Consider the following 22,315-nt stretch of genomic DNA (forward strand, 5'->3'; position numbering starts at 1 on the left):
CACAAATACGAAATCCACAAATAACTAGGTTCAACTATATTATGTAGTGTTTAGAAATTTTCAGTTGAGATTTTAGAAATTTTTTTCTTAAAAGATACTAGTGAAATATAAATAACAATGCAGGCAGAAGAAGAAAAACGTAGAAACAATACCATAAACGTAGATAAGCTCTCAATTGTATGAGCTATAAAGTTCAGAATGAGGGAGTCTGTTCTTTAGCTGAAATTTGAGCTGCTTAATTTATCAAGCTTACCAGTCTGCGAAAACATTTTTTATCTGTTTATGAAAGTTATAACAGTTCATATTTGATGGGCAGTTTTAGCTTTCATTTCTTTATGGCCTTATTAATGTTTGCTGTGTTGACTTCTGAGGGTTTATAAGGTGGTTCTGGTCTTACTATAAACATTTAATATTCAATATTGAATAGTCAAACACACTTCATATTTGATCCCTCATATTTCAGGATTTCTTAACTTTTCCAGATTATCATATAGTTGGAATTGCACAGGATGCAGCCTTTTCATGTTGGCTTCTTAGTCACATGCATTTATGTTTCTTCTGTGTCTTCTTAGCTCATTTCTTTTTAGCACCAAGACAATCCCACCGTCTGGACGGACCTGTTTATTTATCCTCTCACCTACTGAAGGGCATCTTGGTTGCTTCCAGGTTTTGGCAATTACAAGTAAAGCTGTGTTCTGTGTGCAGCTTTTGTGTGGATGTAAGTTTTCAACTCGTTTGGCTAAATACCAAGCAATGAATCATATGAGAGTAGGTTTAGTTTTGTAAGAAACCATCAAACCGTCTCCCAAAGCGCTGGTACCAGTTTGCGTTCCATCAGCAGACTTCCTGTTGCCCCACATCCTCGCCAGCATTCGGTGTTGTCAGTTTTTCTGACCGTTTTAAGAGTTGTGTGGTGGTACCTCATTTTTGTTTTAATTTGCATTTCCCTGATGACATACCATGTTAAGCGTCTTCTCATGTGTTTATTTGCTATCTGTATATCTTCTGTGGTCATGCATCTGTTCAGATCTTTTGTCCATTTTCTAACTGGGTTCCCTTATTGTTGAGTTTTGAGAGTTCTTTGTATATTTTGGGTAACGAACAGTCATTATCAGATGCATCTTTTGCGAATATTTTCTCCCAGTCTGTGGCCTGTCTTCTCATTGTCTTTGACAGAGTGGAAGTGGTCGACGTTAATGAAGTCCAGGTCGTCAGTTATGTCTTCCGTGGATCACGCTTTGTGTCTAGTCATTGCTGTGCCCAAAGCCATCTTGGTTTTCTCTTGTTACCTTTCTAGGAGTTTTAGTTTTGTGTTGCACATTTAGATCTGTGATTTGCTTTCAGTTACTTTTTGTGAAGGTGTAAGGTCTGTGTCTAGATTCAGTGTGTGTGTGTGGACGTCCACTTGTCCCCTTGCTGCCTGTGCTCGTAGGCAGAGTGGGGGTCTGCACTGAGCTCTTGTTGTGTCCATCCACCTGCCCTTTCACCCAGAGCTTTACAGTGCGTCTGGAAGTCTGGTCCTCAGTCTTCCAGCTTTGCTCTTCTTGAGTTGGCTGTGCTGTGTCTTTTGTGTTGTCGTATGATATCCACTAGTCATTTCCTTCTTTTTTGTTGTTTTTTTTTTTTTGCGGTACGCGGGCCTCTCCCGTCGCGGAGCACAGGCTCCGGGGCACGTGGGATCTTCCCCGACCGGGGCACGAACCCGTGTCCCCTGCATTGGCAGGCAGACTCTCAACCACTGTGCCACCAGGGAAGCCCCTAGTCATTTACTTTTAATACAGACTTGAGACATTTTGTTTTGCCAAAAGTTTACATTTTGAGGTTGTTCCTGAAATTTCTCAAGAAGAATACTAACCCTAGGTTATTAGTTCTGGCAGTATCTGAAATTTTGCATTCCTTACTTTTTTCCATCTTTTAACGTTTTATGGATATTTTTAAAACCCATTTGGCTTTTGAATTAAATTTTTTTGAAACGATCAGTCACCCAGTTGCCTATATAGTACAGACATAGCTTCTTTTTCCTGATCCATTAGAGTCCGTTGCCCAAATAATGCTCTGTTATCCCCAGCACCTCAGTGTGTTTCCTACAGACAGACAAGGACGTTCTCGTGGATGGCGCAACACGGCCACAGTCAGGAAATCAACGTCGATCCATCGCTGCTGCCTCGTCCCCATTCACATCCGCCCGTTGTCTCAGCATCGCCCCTAGAGCAGAAGGACCTAGTTCTGAATCACACGTTGCGTGTAGTCTCCTTGAGTCTGGGAAGGGCCTGTCTGTTCTTGTCACTTGAAGATGTCTGGTCAGTTAGGTCTGTCACTGTACAGAATGCCCTCCGTCTGGTGTGTGTACTGTCTCCTCCCGAGGGGGGTGGGCAGGTGGCGTCTGTGGCGGGACCATCACATGGCTGCGGTCTCCTCCACCTCGCATCCTGCCAGGGGCTGCACAGTGCAGGTCCTTCGACGCAGGTGCAAGCCGGCCAGGCTTCTTGACGAGTCATTTATGGGAAGCACTTTGAAACTTTGCAGATACTGCTGTTCCTGTCAGACTTCTGATTTATTCCCTTATTTCCCCACACGGGCTCCTTTCTGTCTCCTTGTTACCGTCTTGTTGTCACCGACCCTCACATCGTCCCCACTCTGACCAGGGATTGCCACTCAGGCTGGCTTCTGTGTCCTGTCCACCTCTCCTGTCCGGTTGACCACGTGGTAGCTTTTGGCAAAACAAGAATGTTCTGGGCTCATCTTAATGCTTCTCTGCCCTGGTTCCACACCAGCGTTTTCCCAAGGATCCCCGAGTCCTTTCAGTGTAAACCTGGGAGCGGACGGACGGCGCTCGTGGCCCTGGGGTGCTGCTCCTGAACCCTCTTCCCACTTCCTGTGTCTGTCTGTCCGATGCCAGTCTACCACGCGGTTCGTCCTCATTTCCTCCCTCCCTTTGTCTGTAATCCTTTCTCCAACAACAGTGAGAAGCCCGGCTTCCAGTGTCCTGGTAGCTTACTTGCTAAGCTGCACCGTGTGTGGTCAGTAGCACGTGGACCACCACTGCCCCTGCAGTGCAGCCCCTCTCACTGGGCTCTGACGCCCTCGGGCCTGACAGCTTTAAACTTGGATTGTTCAAGAAGTGGTAGGGGATAATTTTGGAATTCTGTATTTAATTTATAAAATTGGTGTCTCAAACTATATAATCTCTTTCTGGAAGACGCATGTCCTCTGTGCTGCTGTGAAAAGTTTAATTTTCAGGTTGACTGTTTCTCCGGATTCTTAGCAAGTTAATGTAACTCTGCTGCTGCTTTTAGAAAACCAAAATGTCAGCATCTCCTCTGGGACAGGATTGTTTTAGCTACTTCAGTGTCAAATCGTCTCTTATCATAAATATTAACTACTTCTTGGCTCCCTCATAGCTCTCCAGAAGGCATAGCAACCTTGATTCTGCCGTGGACACTTACATTTCAAATGTAGCACTTCAGGGACTTCCCTGGTGGTCCAGTGGTTAAGACTCCGTGCTCCCAATGCAGGGGGCCCAGGCGCGATCCCTACAAAAAAAAAAAAAGATCCCGCATGCTGCAACTAAGACCTGGCACACCCTAATAAATAAATATTTAAAACAAAACGAATATATCACTTCATGCATGACAGTGCATTTTTGTGCATTTTTTAATTCATCATTTTTTTAGAAATTCTTACCGTCTTCCACCTAAACCAGTCTAGTGCCTTATCTGCTGACGGCTGATCCATTCTAGCAGTTGTTAAATTTCAGCGTTTCTTTAGTGACACGATTGCTCTTGCCCAGTGGTCCTTGAGCTCAGAATGGTTTTTACATTTTTAAGGCATTGTTTCAAAAACAGAAGGGCATGTCTCAAAAGCATATGGCCTACAACGTGTGTCATCTGACTGACCCTAGACTCTCCCTGCTTTGGGCTGTGTTACACAGTTATTATGATGAAATGAAGAAGAAATGATTTTCTGAACGAGATGTATTTCATAAGAAGATTAAAATATTTTGTGATCTTTACCTTTTGACAAATTAGATATTTCTTAAAAATTCTTAAATCTTCAAAATTTGGTAAAACTGTTCTTTATAAATTGCTGTACATGTTCATAGATATAAAAGGAACGTGTTTATGGTAAATCTCAGCTAATTGAGTCTAATGGCTCTGGAGTCACTGTGGTCCCTACACACACACACGACGACAGTTCGCGGCTCTCCCTCCGGGACTGGAGCTCTTCCCCTGGGCCTGTGGGCACCCTGGGACGGTGAGATTACAGCTGAGGGGTGTGGAGGGGACAGAGCTCTCTGTGCAGTTTTTTCCGCTAAGAAACACTGACCAAGGAGGGACAGTGTCTTCGGCCTGGCTGTTTTCAGGAGAAAAGTAACTGACAAGTATAACAGGTGAGGCTTTTGTTCACAGGTAAATGTGAGCCGTGGATCACACGCACCTGACCAGGGGCAGCCTGGAGCAGATGGCACGGTGCACCCCGGGCGCCGTGCACCGGTGGACGGTGTGCACTGGTGGACGGTGTGCTGTTCTCTTTTCCAGATGAGCAGAGCTACGTTCTCCGAGACGCCGAGGCCGAGGTGCTTTTCTCCTTCAGTCTGGAGGAGTCCCTGAGGAGGGCACGCGTGTCTCCGCTCTTTAAGGTACGCTTGGGAGGGAAGTCAGATAAGGCCCCTGGACGCGACAGCCGCTACAGCTGAGGGCGACAGCAGGGGCCTCCCTGGAGCCGCCCCCCCTCCACCTACCGTCCCCACCACATGGGCGGCCCTCCTCGGGCAGGGTGCTTCTGGGGGTCCGGCACCTGCAGAGTCCTGCTGTTTCCCATAGCTAAGAGAATCCACACACAGTTAAACAGATTAGAGAGATGCATTACAGATACCCGGTTCTGTAAAGAGTTACGTGTATGAATAGGTAGGAGACATTTAAATTGATTTTTTTGCTTTTAACAACTTACATTACTTACTACTATTCTCATTAAACGTATATATACTCAGCTAGAGAATGGAGAACATCCTTGGGAACATATTAATTGAATCTGTGCCTAATAATTCTAGACTAGAATATTTAAATATTTGTTAGATAAGATAGAACACTCTGGAAAATTGTCTTTGTCAAACAGTGGCTCAGTAAATTAATAAAGCTAATCATTTTTTTACCCTTCAGGAGCCAATTTAGGAATCAGAAATGATTTGCAATACTGAGTTAAGAGTATTCTACCTAAGATAGTCTGATTTTTCTAAATATTCGAATTTAAAACAAAATAGTATTTTTGGTACACTTAGAAAAATTTAACCAGCAAAACCATTTCCTATTGAGCTTACAGTTTATAGAAATTGAGAAGAGTGTTCCTATTCTTGTTCTTATTGCTTTTCGCAGAGTACTTCATGTCTTTTAGGAATATAAGTTCTAGTTGCTGTTAATAAGTATAGGTCATACCTAACATAGGAAAGTGCTGAAGTTACTTCCGAATTGACACACCTGGATTCCCCCAGGCCCACTTCAGACTGGGGACTAGCCGGGGCTAGTACGTGTATCCCCCTGAAATTAGACATTTTGTCAAAAATCTCAGGGTAGAGTGAGAAATTATGTACACTAAAAATTCCATTTAAAAAACATAATATACATATTTTCATTTTATTTTTAGGCGAAATATTTTTACATCACTCCTGGAATCTGCCCAAGTCTTTCAACTATGAAAGCGATTGTGGAATGTGCAGGAGGGAAAGTACTGTCTAAACAACCGTCTTTCCGGAAGCTCATGGAACATACGCAAAATAAGGTGGACAGAAGCAAAATACGCTATTGAATTCATCATTGTCGTGTACAAGAGCCATTGTTTAGTAACCAATAATTTTCTTTTCATTAGAGTTTGTCAGAAATAATTTTAATATCCTGTGAAAATGACCTTCACTTGTGTCGAGAATATTTTGCCAGAGGAATAGGTATGGTTTATTCCTTTCCTCTTGCTCTGTATTAAGCGTGTGTAGGTGCACGCACGGCAGTGCATTCATTTAACGGCTCTTGTTTTCGTTCCTTTCAGATGTTCATAACGCAGAGTTTGTTCTAACTGGCGTGCTCACACAAACACTGGACTATGAATCATATCCTTTTGAAAGATGTGTGTGCAGAAACCCTCTCAGCACTAATATCTGAGCTGTGTGTGTTCCGTATCTCCAGAGTTGGCGATAAAAATGATAAAACACCCCTTACATTTTGGGAGATTTTGTTTCTATACAATATGTGCTCTTACTCTCCGGGTTTTTTTTCCTACCTTTGGGTGATTGGTGGGTGTCATCTCAGGGCCCTCTTTCTTGCGTCTGTAGCCTGAAAGGAGCCTGCGTCATTCTGCCCCAGGACGGTTGGAGCCCCGGGTGGATGGTGCAGTCGCAGGGGTTGGCGAGGGCTCGGGCGCCCGAAGCGCACCACCTCGGCGTGCGGCCTGTGTAGGATGCTGTCACTAGTTTGCATCGTGTTTGTTTGGCAGTTGATTTCCTCAACAAGCTTACATATAAATTTAACTGACGCACCTGCGCTGGTGACTGGAGCCCGGCGCACGGGTCTGGCTGTGTCAGCTGCCGGATGGAGCAGCCCCTGCGCCCTGGAGACGCCCTTGTTTTCCAGCTGCTTTCTTCGGGGACAAGCATTTTAAAGCAGGAAGACAAATATATTAAATATACTGCATCTTATTAAGATGTGCAATTTTATTCTGAGGAAACATAAATTATGTTTTGTATTATATGACTTTAAGAGCCCACGTTAGGTTTTCATTTGCCGGGTTTTTAAATGTTTTCACAACACTGTTAATGGAACTTTAGCTGCAAATGAAATGGTGTAAATAAAGACCTTGCTATCTCTAAATTATGGATGTTAAAGATTTGAAATGTTTTGTACTTATTTTTATTTCTTACACTCTTTTCTTTTATATTGATATCTTGCCCACATTTTAAATAAATGTACTTTTGAACTTAGACTTGAGTGGTCCCTTGTTATTACACATTTTTTTGTACAATTTATATGATTTGCATTAAACTGGATCACATTTTAAGTAATTTCCAGGCAAAATATTTTCTAGTAAATTTTCTCCCGAAGAAATAATTTCTGGAAGGTAGCCATTTCTGTCAAGGTAATGAATAAATTCCTGGGCAGAGGCATATTCAGAATATTTAGCAATTACTACAAACAGGCAGGCACCAAGCAGCCAGAATCGTTAATACCACAAAAACCCATATATATATATATCCCACTTCTATTCCAGGCATGGTTCTAATACACGTCCTGTGGGGCTGTAGGTACAGAAGCATACTGGAGACTACCACCTTATCAGTAATTACTAACATGAATATATACTACAATTATTAATATATTCAAGAACGATACTGTCACAGAGGTTCAGCACTGCCCTCACATCACAGCTCGTCAGGTGTGTTCCTGAAACACTGGATTTGCCTCCATAGCAATGTCTGAGATGTCTTCCTAGAAGGAGTTGTGATCTACTCCCAAGTCTACTCACCAATTGCACAGTCTCTACAGTTTAATTCTTAAACACAGTTTAAGTGGAGCATGTGTATTAAGAAAGTTAGTGAACTCCCCATCCCAGGAATTCTCAGCATTCCCGCAAGGCTCTGACGTTGGTTATACACACTGAAGACATCATTACTTCAGGTGTTCTCCCAACTCATGGTGGAACCACATGGAGTTACTCCTACCAATGGGATGGAAATCGCCCACGACTTCACGATTTTAAAGTGAGGCTCAACACCTTCAACCTGACCTGTGCCGTCTCAAAAGCCTTGACCTGTGGCAACTTCCCAGTGACCCAGCCGCTGCCGTGTGGGTACACCTTCACTCTCTCTCAACACGAGTGATTGATACGCTGATTGTCCACTGGAAACATTCATCTGTTGAGCTCCTTAAAATACACCCGAACAGCAGTTTTGTTCAGATGTACCACATGCCGGCACGCACTTGCATTTTTACAAACCGTATCTCAAACTGTGTGTACATTTTAGCTCATACTTTTGTACCTAAGCAAACTTAGGGATACTTACCTGTAGAACTGACCTTTTCTCCTCACGTACAACAGGTGGAATGAGTGCTGATATGAAATAATTTCGAATCTGTAAAATCCCAGAAGTACAGAAGAGTTTCATAAGTTGGAACAAAATCTTGATCGCAGAGTATTCAGAATATGGCCCTCCTTCTTACACCCTTGAAGAAAAGTGAAGATAATGATGGAATAAGGGCCTTCTGGGTAGAGTATATGCACCTGTTCAGTCTTCAGTGGAGGCGGGGTTTGTTTAACCAACATGCAAGTATGACTGACTTGATTAACCTTTCAATGGGTGTTTTTCTCAAAACCTGCCAAGAATAATCCTTAAAGACCCCAGGAGCTGTCTGCGGCCAACTGGCTGGCACAGCTGCTAAGCACTGATGGGTGGCTCAGAGGAAGTTCCATGTGAACATTTAAGAATGAAGTAAATCAACTTCTTGGAGAAGCTGATTAGGTTAGAAAATTATTTCTCCAAGGAAAAGAAATCTTTCACTTAGTCCTGTTGTTTTCGTCTGGCTCAAGGTTTTTTAATAGAAATGCAAACCACATACGTAATTTTAAAGTTTCTGGTAGCCATAGTAAAAAGCTTTTAGATTTAGTTTCTAAAGTTTTATTTAATATATCTAAAATATTGTTTCATTTACAAGTAATATTTTATTTTTTCTTTTTTTATATTTCATACCACTTACAGTTTAAAAAGATATATATACCCAAGTTATTCTAAGGGTAAGGTGTTTTCCAGTAACTGAGTTAGTGCCAACTTTTTAAAATTAATTTTTATTGGAGTGTAGTTGATTTACAATGTCGTGTTAGTTTCAGGTGTACAGCAAAGTGAATCAGTTATACATATATCCACTCTTTTTTAGATTCTTTTCCCATATAGGTCATTACAGAGTACTGAACAGAGTTCTCTGTGCTGTACAGTAGGTTCTTATTATCTATTTTATATATAGTAGTGTGTGTATGTCAATCCCAATCTCCCAATTTATCCCTCCCCCACCGGTGTTCATTTTAAGTTAAAATTCACAAAACTGAGATGGACAGCGCAGCTCCTCACTCGCGCCAGGCACGTTTCCAGTGCTTGGTGACTGGGCGCAGCTGGTCACCTGTGAGGAGTGTGACCCGTCTGTATCCTGTCTCACTTTGCAAGTAAGGGTGGAAGAAATGTGAACGCCACTGAAGACAACAACATACACGCTGCATCCAGGTTAAGCCCAGGATCGTGTCTCTGTGCAGACAAAGCCTAGAAAGACATGGAGCTCGCCCCCTCCCACAAATACATCAGAAGTACATCTACACGTGGAGCAGCTCTCACAGAGCACCTGCCGAGCCCTGGCAGAGAACCTCAGACACCCAGAAGTGCAAGGAAGATCTCCACGTAACCCCGTAGGATGAAGGGAAAAAAGGGAGCAGGACGGGACCTGCACCCCTGGGAAGGAGCTGCGAAAGAGGAAAGGTTCCCGCACACTGGGAAGACCCTCGCTCACGGAGAGATCAGCCGGGACAGAAAGGGGGCTTCAGAGGCTCAGAGGAGAGCGAGGCAGCCGGTGTGCGGCAGGCAGAAGAGAGAGAGACCAGCACAGAGGGTCTGTGCTACCTCCCTGCAGTCCCCAGCCTGAAACACACGCCTGCTGGTACGTGCGGGGTTTGGGGGCTGAAACTCAGGCTTCAGAGGACAGACCAGGGGAGAGGACTGGAGTCGGCTGCACGGACACAGCCTGAAGGGGCTGGAGTGCAGTATGGGCTGCGCGGAAGAAGCCCAACCCGCCACAGAAGCGAAGCGCCGTGCGTGCTCACAGTCAGCTCGCACCGCCGTTGGAACCCATTGTTAACGTGCGCAAAGGGAGGGCTGGGCCCCCCAGAGCGGCCTCTTTCTCCGCACTCTCAGCTGACACGGCGCTGCCTTCACCAGCTCTGGGAGCACGCACGAGAGCCAGTGGGCTGTCTACACGCCGAGGCGGGGCTGAAACCAGAGCCCTCTCCCTGTAGCTGTACAATCCACAGACTTGTGCCATTGCCGCCAGCTTTGCAAACTCAGTGCTGGGTGGACAACGGGTGCCTCCATGGCTGGGACAGGCCCGGCCTTAGCAGCTGTGGGCTCTGTGTGGGTGCACACATGGGGCGGGGCCGGGGTCTGGGCTGCTTCCGTAGCTCCCACAGCAGGTCTAGGTGTGTAACTACTGCAGTCCTGGTACCTGACTTCAGTGGACCTGCACTGGTGGTTTTGTGAACACAGTACCTGAGGGACACCAAGGCCAACTGCCTGCATCCCCACCATGGAGGTGAGGCCAAGAGGAGTGCCAACAACAGTGCATTCTGGGAGCCCACGCAATGGGTGACAGGTGACACCAGGCAGTGTGCTCTGCACGTGGGGACTGCTCCAGCAGGGCAATGCTCAGTGGCTCCTCTCCCAGTGGGACCACTCCAACCCTGCCTACCCCACACTGCAGCTTGAAAACGGATCCAGGGGCTTCTGCTCCAACAGCTGCGGAGCAGACCCTGCCCCCAACAGGGCAGTGACAACCACAGAGCAAGGAGGAGGCCCCGCTCAACAACTGGCCAGGCTCTGGTCACCACAACACCAGGTACACCCCCTTTCAGGGGGATGACGGCCAGGACACACTGAGGACAGAGGCGGCAGGCATCCGTACTCAAAACAGCCCTAGCGCCAAAAATATTAAACCTATGCAAGCTACACAGGGACACTCCCGCATAAAGATAGCCCTCCAAGACCACAGTAGATGATTGTTTCTCCTAAACTCATAGAGAAGCATAAATAAAATGAAGAAGCAGAGGAATCGCTCCCAGTTAAAAGGTCAAGAGAATTCCCCTGAAAGAACAATGAAACAGACCTCTTCAGTCTAATAGACACCAAATTCAAAAAGGAGATAATGAAAATACTGAAGGAATTAAGAAGGGCTGTTGACAGAGATGCAGATTACTGTTATCAAGGAACGAGAAACTATAAAGAGGAACCAAAAAAAATTAGAAAACTCATTTGCCAAGACGAAAGCTAAGCTTAAGGCAATAAAAGGCAGATTGAATAATGAATAACGAATAAGTGATCTGGAAGACAGAATAATGGAAATCACCTAATCAGAACAGCAGACAGAAAGCCAAATGAAAAAAAAAATGAGAGCAATATAAGAGACCTATGGGATAATAGAAAGCATGCCAATCCACACAGAATAGGGATCCCAGAAGGAGAAGAAAGAGAAAAGGGGACCGAAAATGTATTTGAAGAAATTATGGCTGAAAACTTCCCAAACCTAAAGAACGAAACAGATATCCACATACAGGAAGCACAGAGTGTCCCAAACAGACCTACACCAAGACATAATTAAAATGGCAAAAGTTAAAGAAAGGTCTCTGAAGGCAGCAAGAGAAAAACAAAGAGTTAATGACAAGGGAACCCCATAAGGCTATCAGCTGATTTCTCTACAGAAACATTACAGGCCAGAAGGGAGAAGGAAGATATATACAAAGTCCTGAAAGGGAAAAATCTGCAACTTACGATACTCTACCCAGCAAGATCATCATTCAGAATAGGAGAGAGAAAGAATTTCTCAGACAAGCAAAAAAACTAAAAGAACACAGCAATACTAAACCTGTCCTAAAGGAAATATTGAAAGGTCTTCTCTAAATAGAAGAGAAGCAAGAATCTATAGGAAAGAAAAAATCACAATTGGAAAGTAAATCACTTAAATAAGCCAGTACACAGATTTTAAAAAAATTAAAAAATACGATTTCTGTGAAAGCAATGACAACCACAATGAACAGCAAAAGCATAGGCATGCAGATGTAGAAGAGGACATCAAAATCATAAAATGTGGGGAAGGAGAGTAAGAAAATGTACATATATATTTTTCAGAATGTGTCTGAGCCTATATGACTACCAGTCTAAAGCAAATAGATATTGGAAGGGTTAACATACTTGAAAAACAGGGTAGCCACAAATCAAAAACATATAATAGAGTCACAAAAACCAAAGAGAATACAAGCATAATATAAAAGAAGATCGAACTCAACAGGAAAAGAAGAAGAAATACAAAATCAATTCGAAAACAAGGTTTAAAATGGCAATAAATACATAACAATAATTACCTTAAATGTCAATGGACTAAATGCTCCAATCAAAAGACACAGTGGCAGACTGGATAAAAAAAAAAAACCATGAGCCTACAATATGCTGCCTACAAGAGACCCACTATAGGGCAAAGGACACAGATTGAAAGTGAGGGGCTGGAAAAAGATGTCTTGTCATGGCATGAAATGGCAAGAAAGCAAGGGTAGCCGTACTCACATCAGACAAAACAGACTTTAAAACAAAGGCAATAAAGAAAGATAAAGAAGGACACTATATAATGATAAAAAGGATCAATACAAGAAGAGGATATTACACTCATCAACATATATGCACCTAATACGGGAGCACCCAAATACATAAAACAAATACTAACAAAGGGCGAAATTGACAGGAATACAATAATAGCAGGAGAATTTAACACCCCATCACATCAATGGGCAGATCTTCTAGACAGAAAATCAGTAAGGCAACAGAGATCCTGAATGATACAATAGAACAGTTAGACTAATGATATTTTCAGGACATTAGATTTTAAAAAAACACAAAGAACAACAACAAAAAAACCCAGAATACACATTCTTTTCAAGTGCACGTGGAACATTCTCTAGGACTGACCACATACTAGGGCACAAAACAAGCCTCAACAAATTAAGAGTATAGAGATTATTTCAGCGTCTTTTCTGACCACAGTTGCATGAAACTAGAAATCAACCACAGAAAAACAAGAAAAAAAAAACGATTACATGGAGACTAAGTAATATGTTACTAAAAAACCAATGGGTCAATGATGAAATCAAGAAGTAAATCAGGGCTTCCCTGGTGGCACAGTGGTTGAGAATCTGCCTGCTAATGCAGGGGAAACGGGTTCAAGCCCTGGTCTGGGAGGATTCCACATGGCGCAGAGCAACTAGGCCCATGAGCCACAACTACTGAGCCTGCGTGTCTGGAGCCTGTGCTCCGCAACAAGAGAGGCCGCCATAGTGAGAGGCCCGTGCACCGCGATGAAGAGCGGCCCCCGCTCGCTAAAGCCCTCGCACAGAAATGAAGACGCAGCACCGCAAAAATAATTAATAAAATCCTACCCCCAACATCTTCTTTAAAACAAAAAAACAAAAAACAATGCATATGCCCTTTTTAAAAAAAAAGTAAATTAATAAATACCTTGAGACAAATGACAATGAAAACACAACCATACAAAATCTATGGGATGCAGCAAAAGCAGTTCTTGGAAGTTCATAGCAATACAGACTCTCTTCAAGAAACAACAAAAATCTTAGACTTCCCTGGTGGCACAGTGGTTAAGAATCTGCCTGCCAATGCAGGGGACACAGGTTCGAGCCCTGGTCCGGGAAGATCCCACATGCCGCGGAGCAACTAAGCCCATGCACCACAACTACTGAGCCTGTGTTCTAGAGCCCACGAGCCACAACTACTGAAGCCCACGGGCCTAGAGCCCATGCTCCACAACAAGAGAAGCCACCGCAATGAGAAGCCCACGTACTGCAATGAAGGGTAGCCCCCTGCTCACCACAATGAGAGAAAGCCCGTGTGCAGCAATGAAGAGCCAATGCAGCCAAAAACAACTAAATAAATTTATTTTAAAAATTAAAAAAATTTTTAAAAGAAACAAGAAAAATCTCAAATAAAAAACCTAACCTACCACCTAAAAGAATTAGAAAAAGAAAAGACAAAATCTAAAGTCAGCAGAAGGAAGGAAACAATAGAGATCAGAGAGGAAGTAGAGATTAAAAAGCAATAGAAAAAAAATCAATAAAACCAAGAGCTGGTTCTTTGAAAGGGTAAACAAAATGGACAAACCTCTGGCCAGGCTCACCAAGAAAAGAGAGAGGACCCAAATACAATAAATAAAAGAGAAGAAATTGCAACTGATACCACAGAAAACCATACGAAACCATGAGAAAATACTATGAATAATTATATACCAACAAACTAGACAACTTAGAAAAAATGGACAAGTTTCTAGAAACACACAGCCCACTAAAACTGAATCAAGATAATTTGAACAGATAAGAAGATAATCTGAACAGACCTATCACTGGAAGTGAAATAGAATCTGTAATAATAATAATAATAACAACTCTCTACAAAAGTCCAAGACCAGATGGCTTCACAGGCAAATTCTACCCAGCACACAAAGAAAAACTTAAACCAATCATTCTCAAACTCTTCCAAAAGACTGAAGAGGAGGGAACACTCCCAAAGACATTCTATGAAGCCACCATCACCCCAATACCAAAACCAGACAAGGACACTACCAAAAAAGAAAATTACAGGCCAATATGTTTGAATATAGATGCAAAAATTCTCAACAACACATTAGCAAACCGAATCCAACAACATATAAAAGAAGATCATACCCATGACCAAACTGGACCCATCCCGGGGTCACAAGGATGGTTCAACATATGCAAATATCAATGTAATACACCACATCACCAAAACACAAAAACCACGTGATCATCTCAATAGATGCAGAAAAAGCATTTGATAAAATTCAACATCCATTCATGATAAAAAAAAATGCTTACAAAAGTGGGTATAGAGGGAACATTTCAACATAACAAAAGCTATTTATGACAAACCAACAGCCAACATAATACTCAACGGTGAAAACCTAAAAGCATTCTTGCTAAGATCTGGAACAAGACAAGGATGCCCGCTCTCACCACTGCTATTCAAAAGAGTATTGGAAGTCCTAACCACAGCAATCAGACAACAAATAAAAAGGTATCCAATTGGTAGGTAAGAGGTAAAACTGTCATTATATTCATATAACATGATACATATAGAAAACCCTAAAGACTCCATGCAGAAACTACTGGAACTGATAAATGAGTTCAGCAAGGTAGCAGGATACAAGATTAACATACAGAAGTGGGCTGCATTTTTTCACATTAACAATGAAATATCAGAAAAGGAATGTAAAAAACGATCCTGTTTAAAATCACATCAAAAAATACTTAGGAATAAACCTGACCAATGAGGTGAAAGACTTATGGGCTGAGAACTATAAAACATTAATGAAGGAAACTGAAGAGGATTCAAAGAAATGGAAGGATATTCCATGTTCTTGCACTGGAAGAATTAACATTGTCAAAATGGCTGTACTACCCAATCTATAGATTTAATGCAATCCCTGTCAAATTACCCATGACATTTTTCACAGAACTAGAATAATCCTAAAATTTACATGGAACCATAAAAGACCCAAAATATTACCAAAGCAATCCTGAGGAAAAAGAACAAAGCAGGAGATGTAACCCTCCCAGACTTCAGACAACACTACAAAGCTACAGTAATCAAAACAGCGCATGGTACTTGGCACAAAAACAGATATATGGACCAATGGAACACAACAGAGATCCCAGAAATAAACCCACACACCTAGTCAATTAATCTTCGACAAAGGAGGCAAGAATTTACAATGAGAAAAAGAGAGTTGGGAACGTTGGACAGCCGCATGTAAATCAATGAAGTTAGAACACACCCTCACACCATACACAAAAATAAACTCAAAATGGCTTAAAGACTTAAACGTAAGACATGACACCATAAAACTCCTAGAAGAGAACACAGGGAAAACATTCTCTGACATAAAAGGTACCAATGTTTTCTTAGGTCAGCCTCCCAAGGCAGTAGAAATAAAAGCAAAAACAAACAAATGGGACCTAATCAAACATAAGCTTTTGCACAGCAAAGGAAAGTGTAAACAAAAAGACAACCTACTGACTGGGAGAAAATATTTGCAAACGATGCAACTGACAAGGGATTAATGTCCAAAATACAGAAACAGCTCATACAACTCAATATCAAAAAAAAAAAAATGGGGGAAGATGGCGGAAGAGTAAGACGCGGAGATCACCTTCCTCCCCACAGATACAACAGAAATACATCTACACGTGGAACAACTCCTACAGAACACCTACTGAAGGCTGGCAGAAGACCTCAGACCTCCCAAAAGGCAAGAAACTCCCCACGTACCTGGGTAGGGCAAAAGAAAAAAGGAAAAGCAGAGACAAAAGGATAGGGACGGGACCTGCACCAGTGGGAGGGAGCCGTGAAGGAGGAAAAGTTTCCACACACTAGGAAGCCCCTTCGCGGGCGGAGACTGCGGGAGGCGGAGGGGGGAGCTTCGAAGCCGCGGAGGAGAGCACAGCAACGGGTGCGGAGGGCAAAGCGGGGAGATCCCCGCACAGAGGATCGGTGCCGACCGGCACTCACCAGCCCGAGAGGCTTGTCTGCTCACCGGCCGGGGCGGGCGGGGCTGGGAGCTGAGGCTCGGGCTTCGGTCGGAGCGCAGGGAGAGGACGGGGGTTGGCGGCGTGAACACAGCCTGCAGGGGGTTAGTGCGCCACGGCTGGCCGGGAGGGAGTCCGGGGAAAAGTCTGGAGCTGCCGAAGAGGCAGGAGACTTTTTCTTGCCTCTTTGTTTCCTGGTGCGCGAGGAGAGGGGATTAAGAGCGCCGCTTAAAGGAGCTCCAGAGACGGGCGCGAGCCGCGGCTAACAGCGCGGACCCCAGAGACGGGCATGAGATGCTAAGGCTGCTGCTGCCGCCACCAAGAAGCCTGTGTGCGAGCACAGGTCACTCTCCACACCCCCCTTCCGGGGAGCCTGTGCAGGCCGCCGCTGCCAGGGTCCCGGGATCCAGGGACAACTTCCCTGGGAGAGCGCACGGCGCCTCAGGCTGGTGCAACGTCACGCCGGCCTCTGCCGCCGCAGGCCCGCCCCTCACGCCGTGCCCCTCCCTCCCCCCCGGCCTGAGTGAGCCAGAGCCCCCGAATCAGCGGCTCCTTTAACCCCGTCCTGTCTGAGCGAAGAACAGACGCCCTCCAGCGACCTACATGCAGAGGCGGGGCCAAATCCAAAGCTGAGCCCCGGGAGCCGTGAGAACAAAGAAGAGAAAGGGAAATCTCTCCCAGCAGCCTCAGGGGCAGTGGATTAAAGCTCCACGTGTATGTTTCTGAGTGAGATTTTGTCTGTATAGCTTTGCTTCCAACATTTGTCCTAAGGGTCTATCCGTCCCTTTTTTTTTTCTAAATAAGAATTTTTTAATGCAATAACTTTATTATACTTTATTTTATTTTTACTGTATCTTCTTTCTTTCTGTCTTTTTTCCTTCTTTCCCTCCTTCCTTTCTTCCTTCCTCCCTCCCTCCTTTCTTTCCTTCTTGCCTTCTTTCCTTCTTTTCTTCTTTCTTCCTTCCTTCCTTCCTTCCCTCCTTTCCTTCTTTCTTTCCTCATACTTCTACTAATTCCCTCTACTTTTTCTCCCTTTTATTCTGAGCCGTGTGGATGAAAGGCTCTTGGTGCTCCAGCCAGGAGTCAGGGCTCTGCCTCTGAGGTAGGAGAGCCAACTTCAGGACACTGGTCAACAAGAGACCTTCCAGCTCCACATAATATCAAACGGCGAAAATCTCCCAGAGATCTCCATCTTAACACCAGCACCCAGCTTCACTCAACGACCAGCAAGCCACAGTGCTGGACAACCTATGCCAAACAACTAGCAAAACAGGAACACAAGCCCACCCATTAGCAGAGAGGCTGCCTAAAATCATAATAAGGCCACAGACACCCCAAAACACACCACCAGACGTGAACCTGCCCACCAGAGAGACAAGATCCAGCCTCATCCACCAGAACACAGGCACTAGTCCCCTCCACCAGGAAGCCTACACAACCCACTGAACCAACCTTAGCCACTGGAGACAGACACCAAAACAAACGGGAACTATGAACCTGCAGCCTGCAAAAAGGAGACCCCAAACACAGTAAGATAAGCAAAATGAGAAGACAGAAAAACACACAGCAGATGAAGGAGCAAGCTAAAAACCCACGAGACCTAACAAATGAAGAGGAAATAGGCAGTCTACCTGAAAAAGAATTCAGAATAATGATAGTAAGGATGATCCGAAATCTTGGAAATAGAATGGACAAAAAGCAAGATACAGTTAACAAGGACCTAGAAGAAATAAAGATGAAACAAGCAACGATGAACAACACAATAAATGGAATTAAAAGTACTCTAGATGGGATCAATAGCAGAATAACTGAGGCAGAAGAACGGATAAGTGACCTGGAAGATAAAATAGTGAAAATAACTACTGCAGAGCAGAATAAAGAAAAAAGAATGAAACGAACTGAGGACAGTCTCAGGGACCTCTGGGACAACATTAAACGCAACAACATTCGAATTATAGGGGTTCCAGAAGAAGAAGAGAAAAAGAAAGGGACTGAGAAAATATTTGAAGACATTATAGTTGAAAACTTCCCTAATATGGGAAAGGAAATAGTTAATCAAGTCCAGGAAGCACAGAGAGTCCCATACAGGATAAATACAAGGAGAAATACGCCAAGACACATATTAATCAAACTGTCAAAAATTAAATACAAAGAAAACATATTAAAAGCAGCAAGGGAAAAACAATAAATAACACACAAGGGAATCCCCATAAGGTTAACAGCTGATCTTTCAGCAGAAACTCTGCAAGCCAGAAGGGAGTGGCAGGACATATTGAAAGTGTTGAAGGAGAAAAACCTGCAGCCAAGACTACTCTACCCAGCCAGGATCTCATTCAGATTTGATGGAGAAATTAAAACCTTTAGAGACAAGCAAAAGCTGAGAGAGTTCAGCACCACCAAACCAGCTCTACAACAACTGCTAAAGGAACTTCTCTAGGCAAGAAACACAAGAGAAGGAAAAGACCTATAATAACGAACCCAAAACAATTTAGAAAATGGGAATAGGAACATACATATCGATAATTACCTTAAATGTAAATGGATTAAATGCTCCCACCAAAAGACACAGATTAGCTGAATGGATACAAAAACAAGACCCTTATATTTGCTGTCTACAAGAGACCCACTTCAGACCTAGAGACACATACAGACTGAAAGTAAGGGGATGGAAAAAGATATTCCATGCAAATGGAAACCAAAAGAAAGCTGGAGTGGCAATTCTCATATCAGACAAAATAGACTTTAAAATAAAGACTATTAGAAGAGATAAAGAAGGACACTACATAATGATCAAGGGATCGATCCAAGAAGAAGATATAACAATTGTAAATATTTATGCACCCAACATAGGAGCACCTCAATACATAAGGCAAATACTAACAGCCATAAAAGGGGAAATCGACAGTAACACATTCATAGTAGGGGACTTTAACACCCCACTTTCACCAATGGACAGATCATCCAAAATGAAAATAAATAAGGAAACACAAGCTTTAAATGATACATTAAACAAGATGGACTTAATTGATATTTATAGGACACTCCATCCAAAAACAACAGAATACACATTTTTCTCAAGTGCTCATGGAACATTCTCCAGGATAGATCATATCTTGGGTCACAAATCTAGCCTTGGTAAATTTAACAAAATTGAAATTGTATCAAGTATCTTTTCTGACCACAAAGCCATGAGACTAGATATCAATTACAGGAAAAGATCTGTAAAAAATACAAACACATGGAGGCTAAACAATACACTACTTAATAACGAAGTGATCACTGAAGAAATCAAAGAGGAAATTAAAAAATACCTAGAAACAAATGACAATGGAGACACAACGACCCAAAACCTATGGGATGCAGCAAAAGCAGCTCTAAGAAGGAACTTTATAGCAATACAAGCCCACCTTAAGAAACAGGAAACATCTCGAATAAACAACCTAACCTTGCACCTAAAGCAATTAGAGAAAGAACAAAAAAACCCCAAAGTTAGCAGAAGGAAAGAAATCATAAAGATCAGATAAGAAATAAATGAAAAAGAAATGAAGGAAACGATAGCAAAGATCAATAAAACTAAAAGCTGGTTCTTTGAGAAGATAAACAAAATAGATAAACCATTAGCCAGACTCATCAAGAAAAAAAGGGAAAAGACTCAAATCAATAGAATTAGAAATGAAAGAGGAGAAGTAACAACTGACACTGCAGAAATACAAAGGATCATGAGAGATTACTACAAGCAACTCTATGCCAATAAAATGGACAACCTGGAAGAAATGGACAAATTCTTAGAAATGCACAACCTGCCAAGACTGAATCAGGAAGAAATAGAAAATATGAACAGACCAATCACAAGCACTGAAATTGAAACTGTGATTAAAAATCTTCCAACAAACAAAAGCCCAGGACCAGATGGCTTCACAGGCGAATTCTATCAAACATTTAGAGAAGAGCTAACACCTATCCTTCTCAAACTCTTCCAAAATATAGCAGAGGGAGGAACACTCCCAAACTCATTCTATGAGGCCACCATCACCTTGATACCAAAACCAGGCAAGGATGTCACAAAGAAAGAAAACTACAGGCCAATATCACTGAGGAACATAGATGCAAAAATCCTCAACAAAATACTAGAAACAGAATCCAACAGCACATTAAAAGGATCATACACCATGATCAAGTGGGGTTTATTCCAGGAATGCAAGGATTCTTCAATATACGCAAATCAAGGTGATAAACCATATTAACAAACTGAAGGAGAAAAACCATATGATCATCTCAATAGATGCAGAAAAAGCTTTTGACAAAATTCAACACCCATTTATGATAAAAACCCTGCAGAAAGTAGGCATAGAGGGAACTTTCCTCAACATAATAAAGGCCATATATGACAAACCCACAGCCAACATCATCCTCAATGGTGAAAAACTGAAAGCATTTCCACTAAGATCAGGAACAAGACAAGGTTGCCCACTCTCACCACTCTTATTCAACATAGTTTTGGAAGTTTTAGCCACAGCAATCAGAGAAGAAAAGGAAATAAAAGGAATCCAAATCGGAAAAGAAGAAGTAAAGCTGTCACTGTTTGCAGATGACATGATCCTATACATAGAGAATCCTAAAGATGCTACCAGAAAACTACTAGAGCTAATCAATGAATTTGGTAAAGTGGCAGGATACAAAATTAATGCACAGAAATCTCTGGCATTCCTATATACTAATGATGAAAAATCTGAAAGTGAAATCAAGAAAACACTCCCATTTACCATTGCAACAAAAAGAATAAAATATCTAGGAATAAACCTACCTAAGGAGACAAAAGACCTGTATGCAGAAACTTATAAGACACTGATGAAAGAAATTAAAGATGATACAAATAGATGGAGAGATATACCATGTTCTTGGATTGGAAGAATCAACATTGTGAAAATGACTCTACTACCCAAAGCAATCTACAGATTCAATGCAATCCCTATCAAACTACCACTGGCATTTTTCACAGAACTAGAACAAAAAATTTTGCAATTTGTATGGAAACACAAAAGACCCCGAATAGCCAAAGCAATCTTGAGAACGAAAAAGGAACTGGAGGAATCAGGCTCCCTGACTTCAGACCATACTACAAAGCTACAGTTATCAAGACAGTATGGTACTGGCACTAAAACAGAAAGATAGATCAATGAAACAGGATAGAAAGCCCAGAGATAAACCCACGCACATATGGATACCTTATCTTTGATAAAGGAGGCAGGAATGTACAGTGGAGAAAGGACAGCCTCTTCAATAAGTGGTGCTGGGAAAACTGGACAGGTACATGTAAAAGTATGAGATTAGATCACTCCCTAACACCATACACAAAAATAAACTCAAAATGGATTAAAGACCTAAATGTAAGGCCAGACACTATCAAACTCTTAGAGGAAAACATAGGCAGAACACTCTATGACATAAATCACAGCAAGATCCTTTCTGACCCACCTCCTAGAGTAATGGAAATAAAAACAAAAATAAACAAATGGGACCTAATGAAACTTCAAAGCTTTTGCACAGCAAAGGAAACCATAAACAAGACCAAAAGACAACCCTCAGAATGGGAGAAAATATTTGCAAATGAAGCAACCGACAAAGGATTAATCTCCAAAATTTACAAGCAGCTCATGCAGCTCGGTAACAAAAAAAAAAACAACCCAATCCAAAAATGGGCAGAAGACCTAAATAGACATTTCTCCAAAGAAGATATACAGACTGCCAACAAACACATGAAAGAATGCTCAACATCATTAATCATTAGAGAAATGCCAATCAAAACTACAATGAGATATCATCTCACACCAGTCAGAATGGCCATCATCAAAAAATCTAGAAACAATAAATGCTGGAGAGGGTGTGGAGAAAAGGGAACACTCTTGCACTGCTGGTGGGAATG

At 42.5% G+C, this 22,315-nt stretch overlaps 1 protein-coding gene and 1 long non-coding RNA gene across 12 annotated transcripts in view; one reads left to right on the plus strand and one right to left on the minus strand.

Annotated features, from left to right (window-relative positions):
* PAXIP1 (PAX interacting protein 1) overlaps window positions 1-6,964 on the plus strand; it is a 47,927-nt gene extending 40,963 nt beyond the window's left edge. For 3 of the 4 annotated variants that reach the window (XM_030854308.2, XM_030854313.3, XM_030854315.3), the window contains 4 exons: window positions 4,539-4,639; window positions 5,641-5,775; window positions 5,863-5,938; window positions 6,037-6,964. In XM_030854308.2, coding sequence (XP_030710168.2) covers window positions 4,539-4,639; window positions 5,641-5,775; window positions 5,863-5,938; window positions 6,037-6,149 — 425 coding nt within the window. In that variant the 3' untranslated portion in view covers window positions 6,150-6,964. The remainder of the gene's footprint in view (window positions 1-4,538; window positions 4,640-5,640; window positions 5,776-5,862; window positions 5,939-6,036) is intronic. The other variant, XM_060305054.1, reaches the window with a different exon arrangement.
* LOC115851889 (uncharacterized) overlaps window positions 1-22,315 on the minus strand; it is a 51,658-nt gene that overhangs the window by 12,343 nt on the left and 17,000 nt on the right. For 3 of the 8 annotated variants that reach the window (XR_009565223.1, XR_009565222.1, XR_009565220.1), the window contains exons 4-10: window positions 8,045-8,204; window positions 6,524-6,624; window positions 6,268-6,435; window positions 5,433-5,534; window positions 4,742-4,823; window positions 4,438-4,644; window positions 3,447-3,533 (exon numbers count right to left, since the gene is read on the minus strand). This is a non-coding gene — a long non-coding RNA (uncharacterized lncRNA). Of the gene's footprint in view, window positions 1-1,596; window positions 3,534-4,437; window positions 4,645-4,741; window positions 4,824-5,432; window positions 5,535-6,267; window positions 6,448-6,523; window positions 6,625-8,044; window positions 8,205-22,315 lie in introns of those variants that run through there. The other 5 variants (XR_009565221.1, XR_009565219.1, XR_011377695.1 and 2 more) reach the window with 3 other exon arrangements.

The sequence above is a fragment of the Globicephala melas genome, chromosome 9, assembly GCF_963455315.2.
Source record: "Globicephala melas chromosome 9, mGloMel1.2, whole genome shotgun sequence".
Taxonomy (NCBI): Eukaryota; Metazoa; Chordata; class Mammalia; order Artiodactyla; family Delphinidae; genus Globicephala; species Globicephala melas.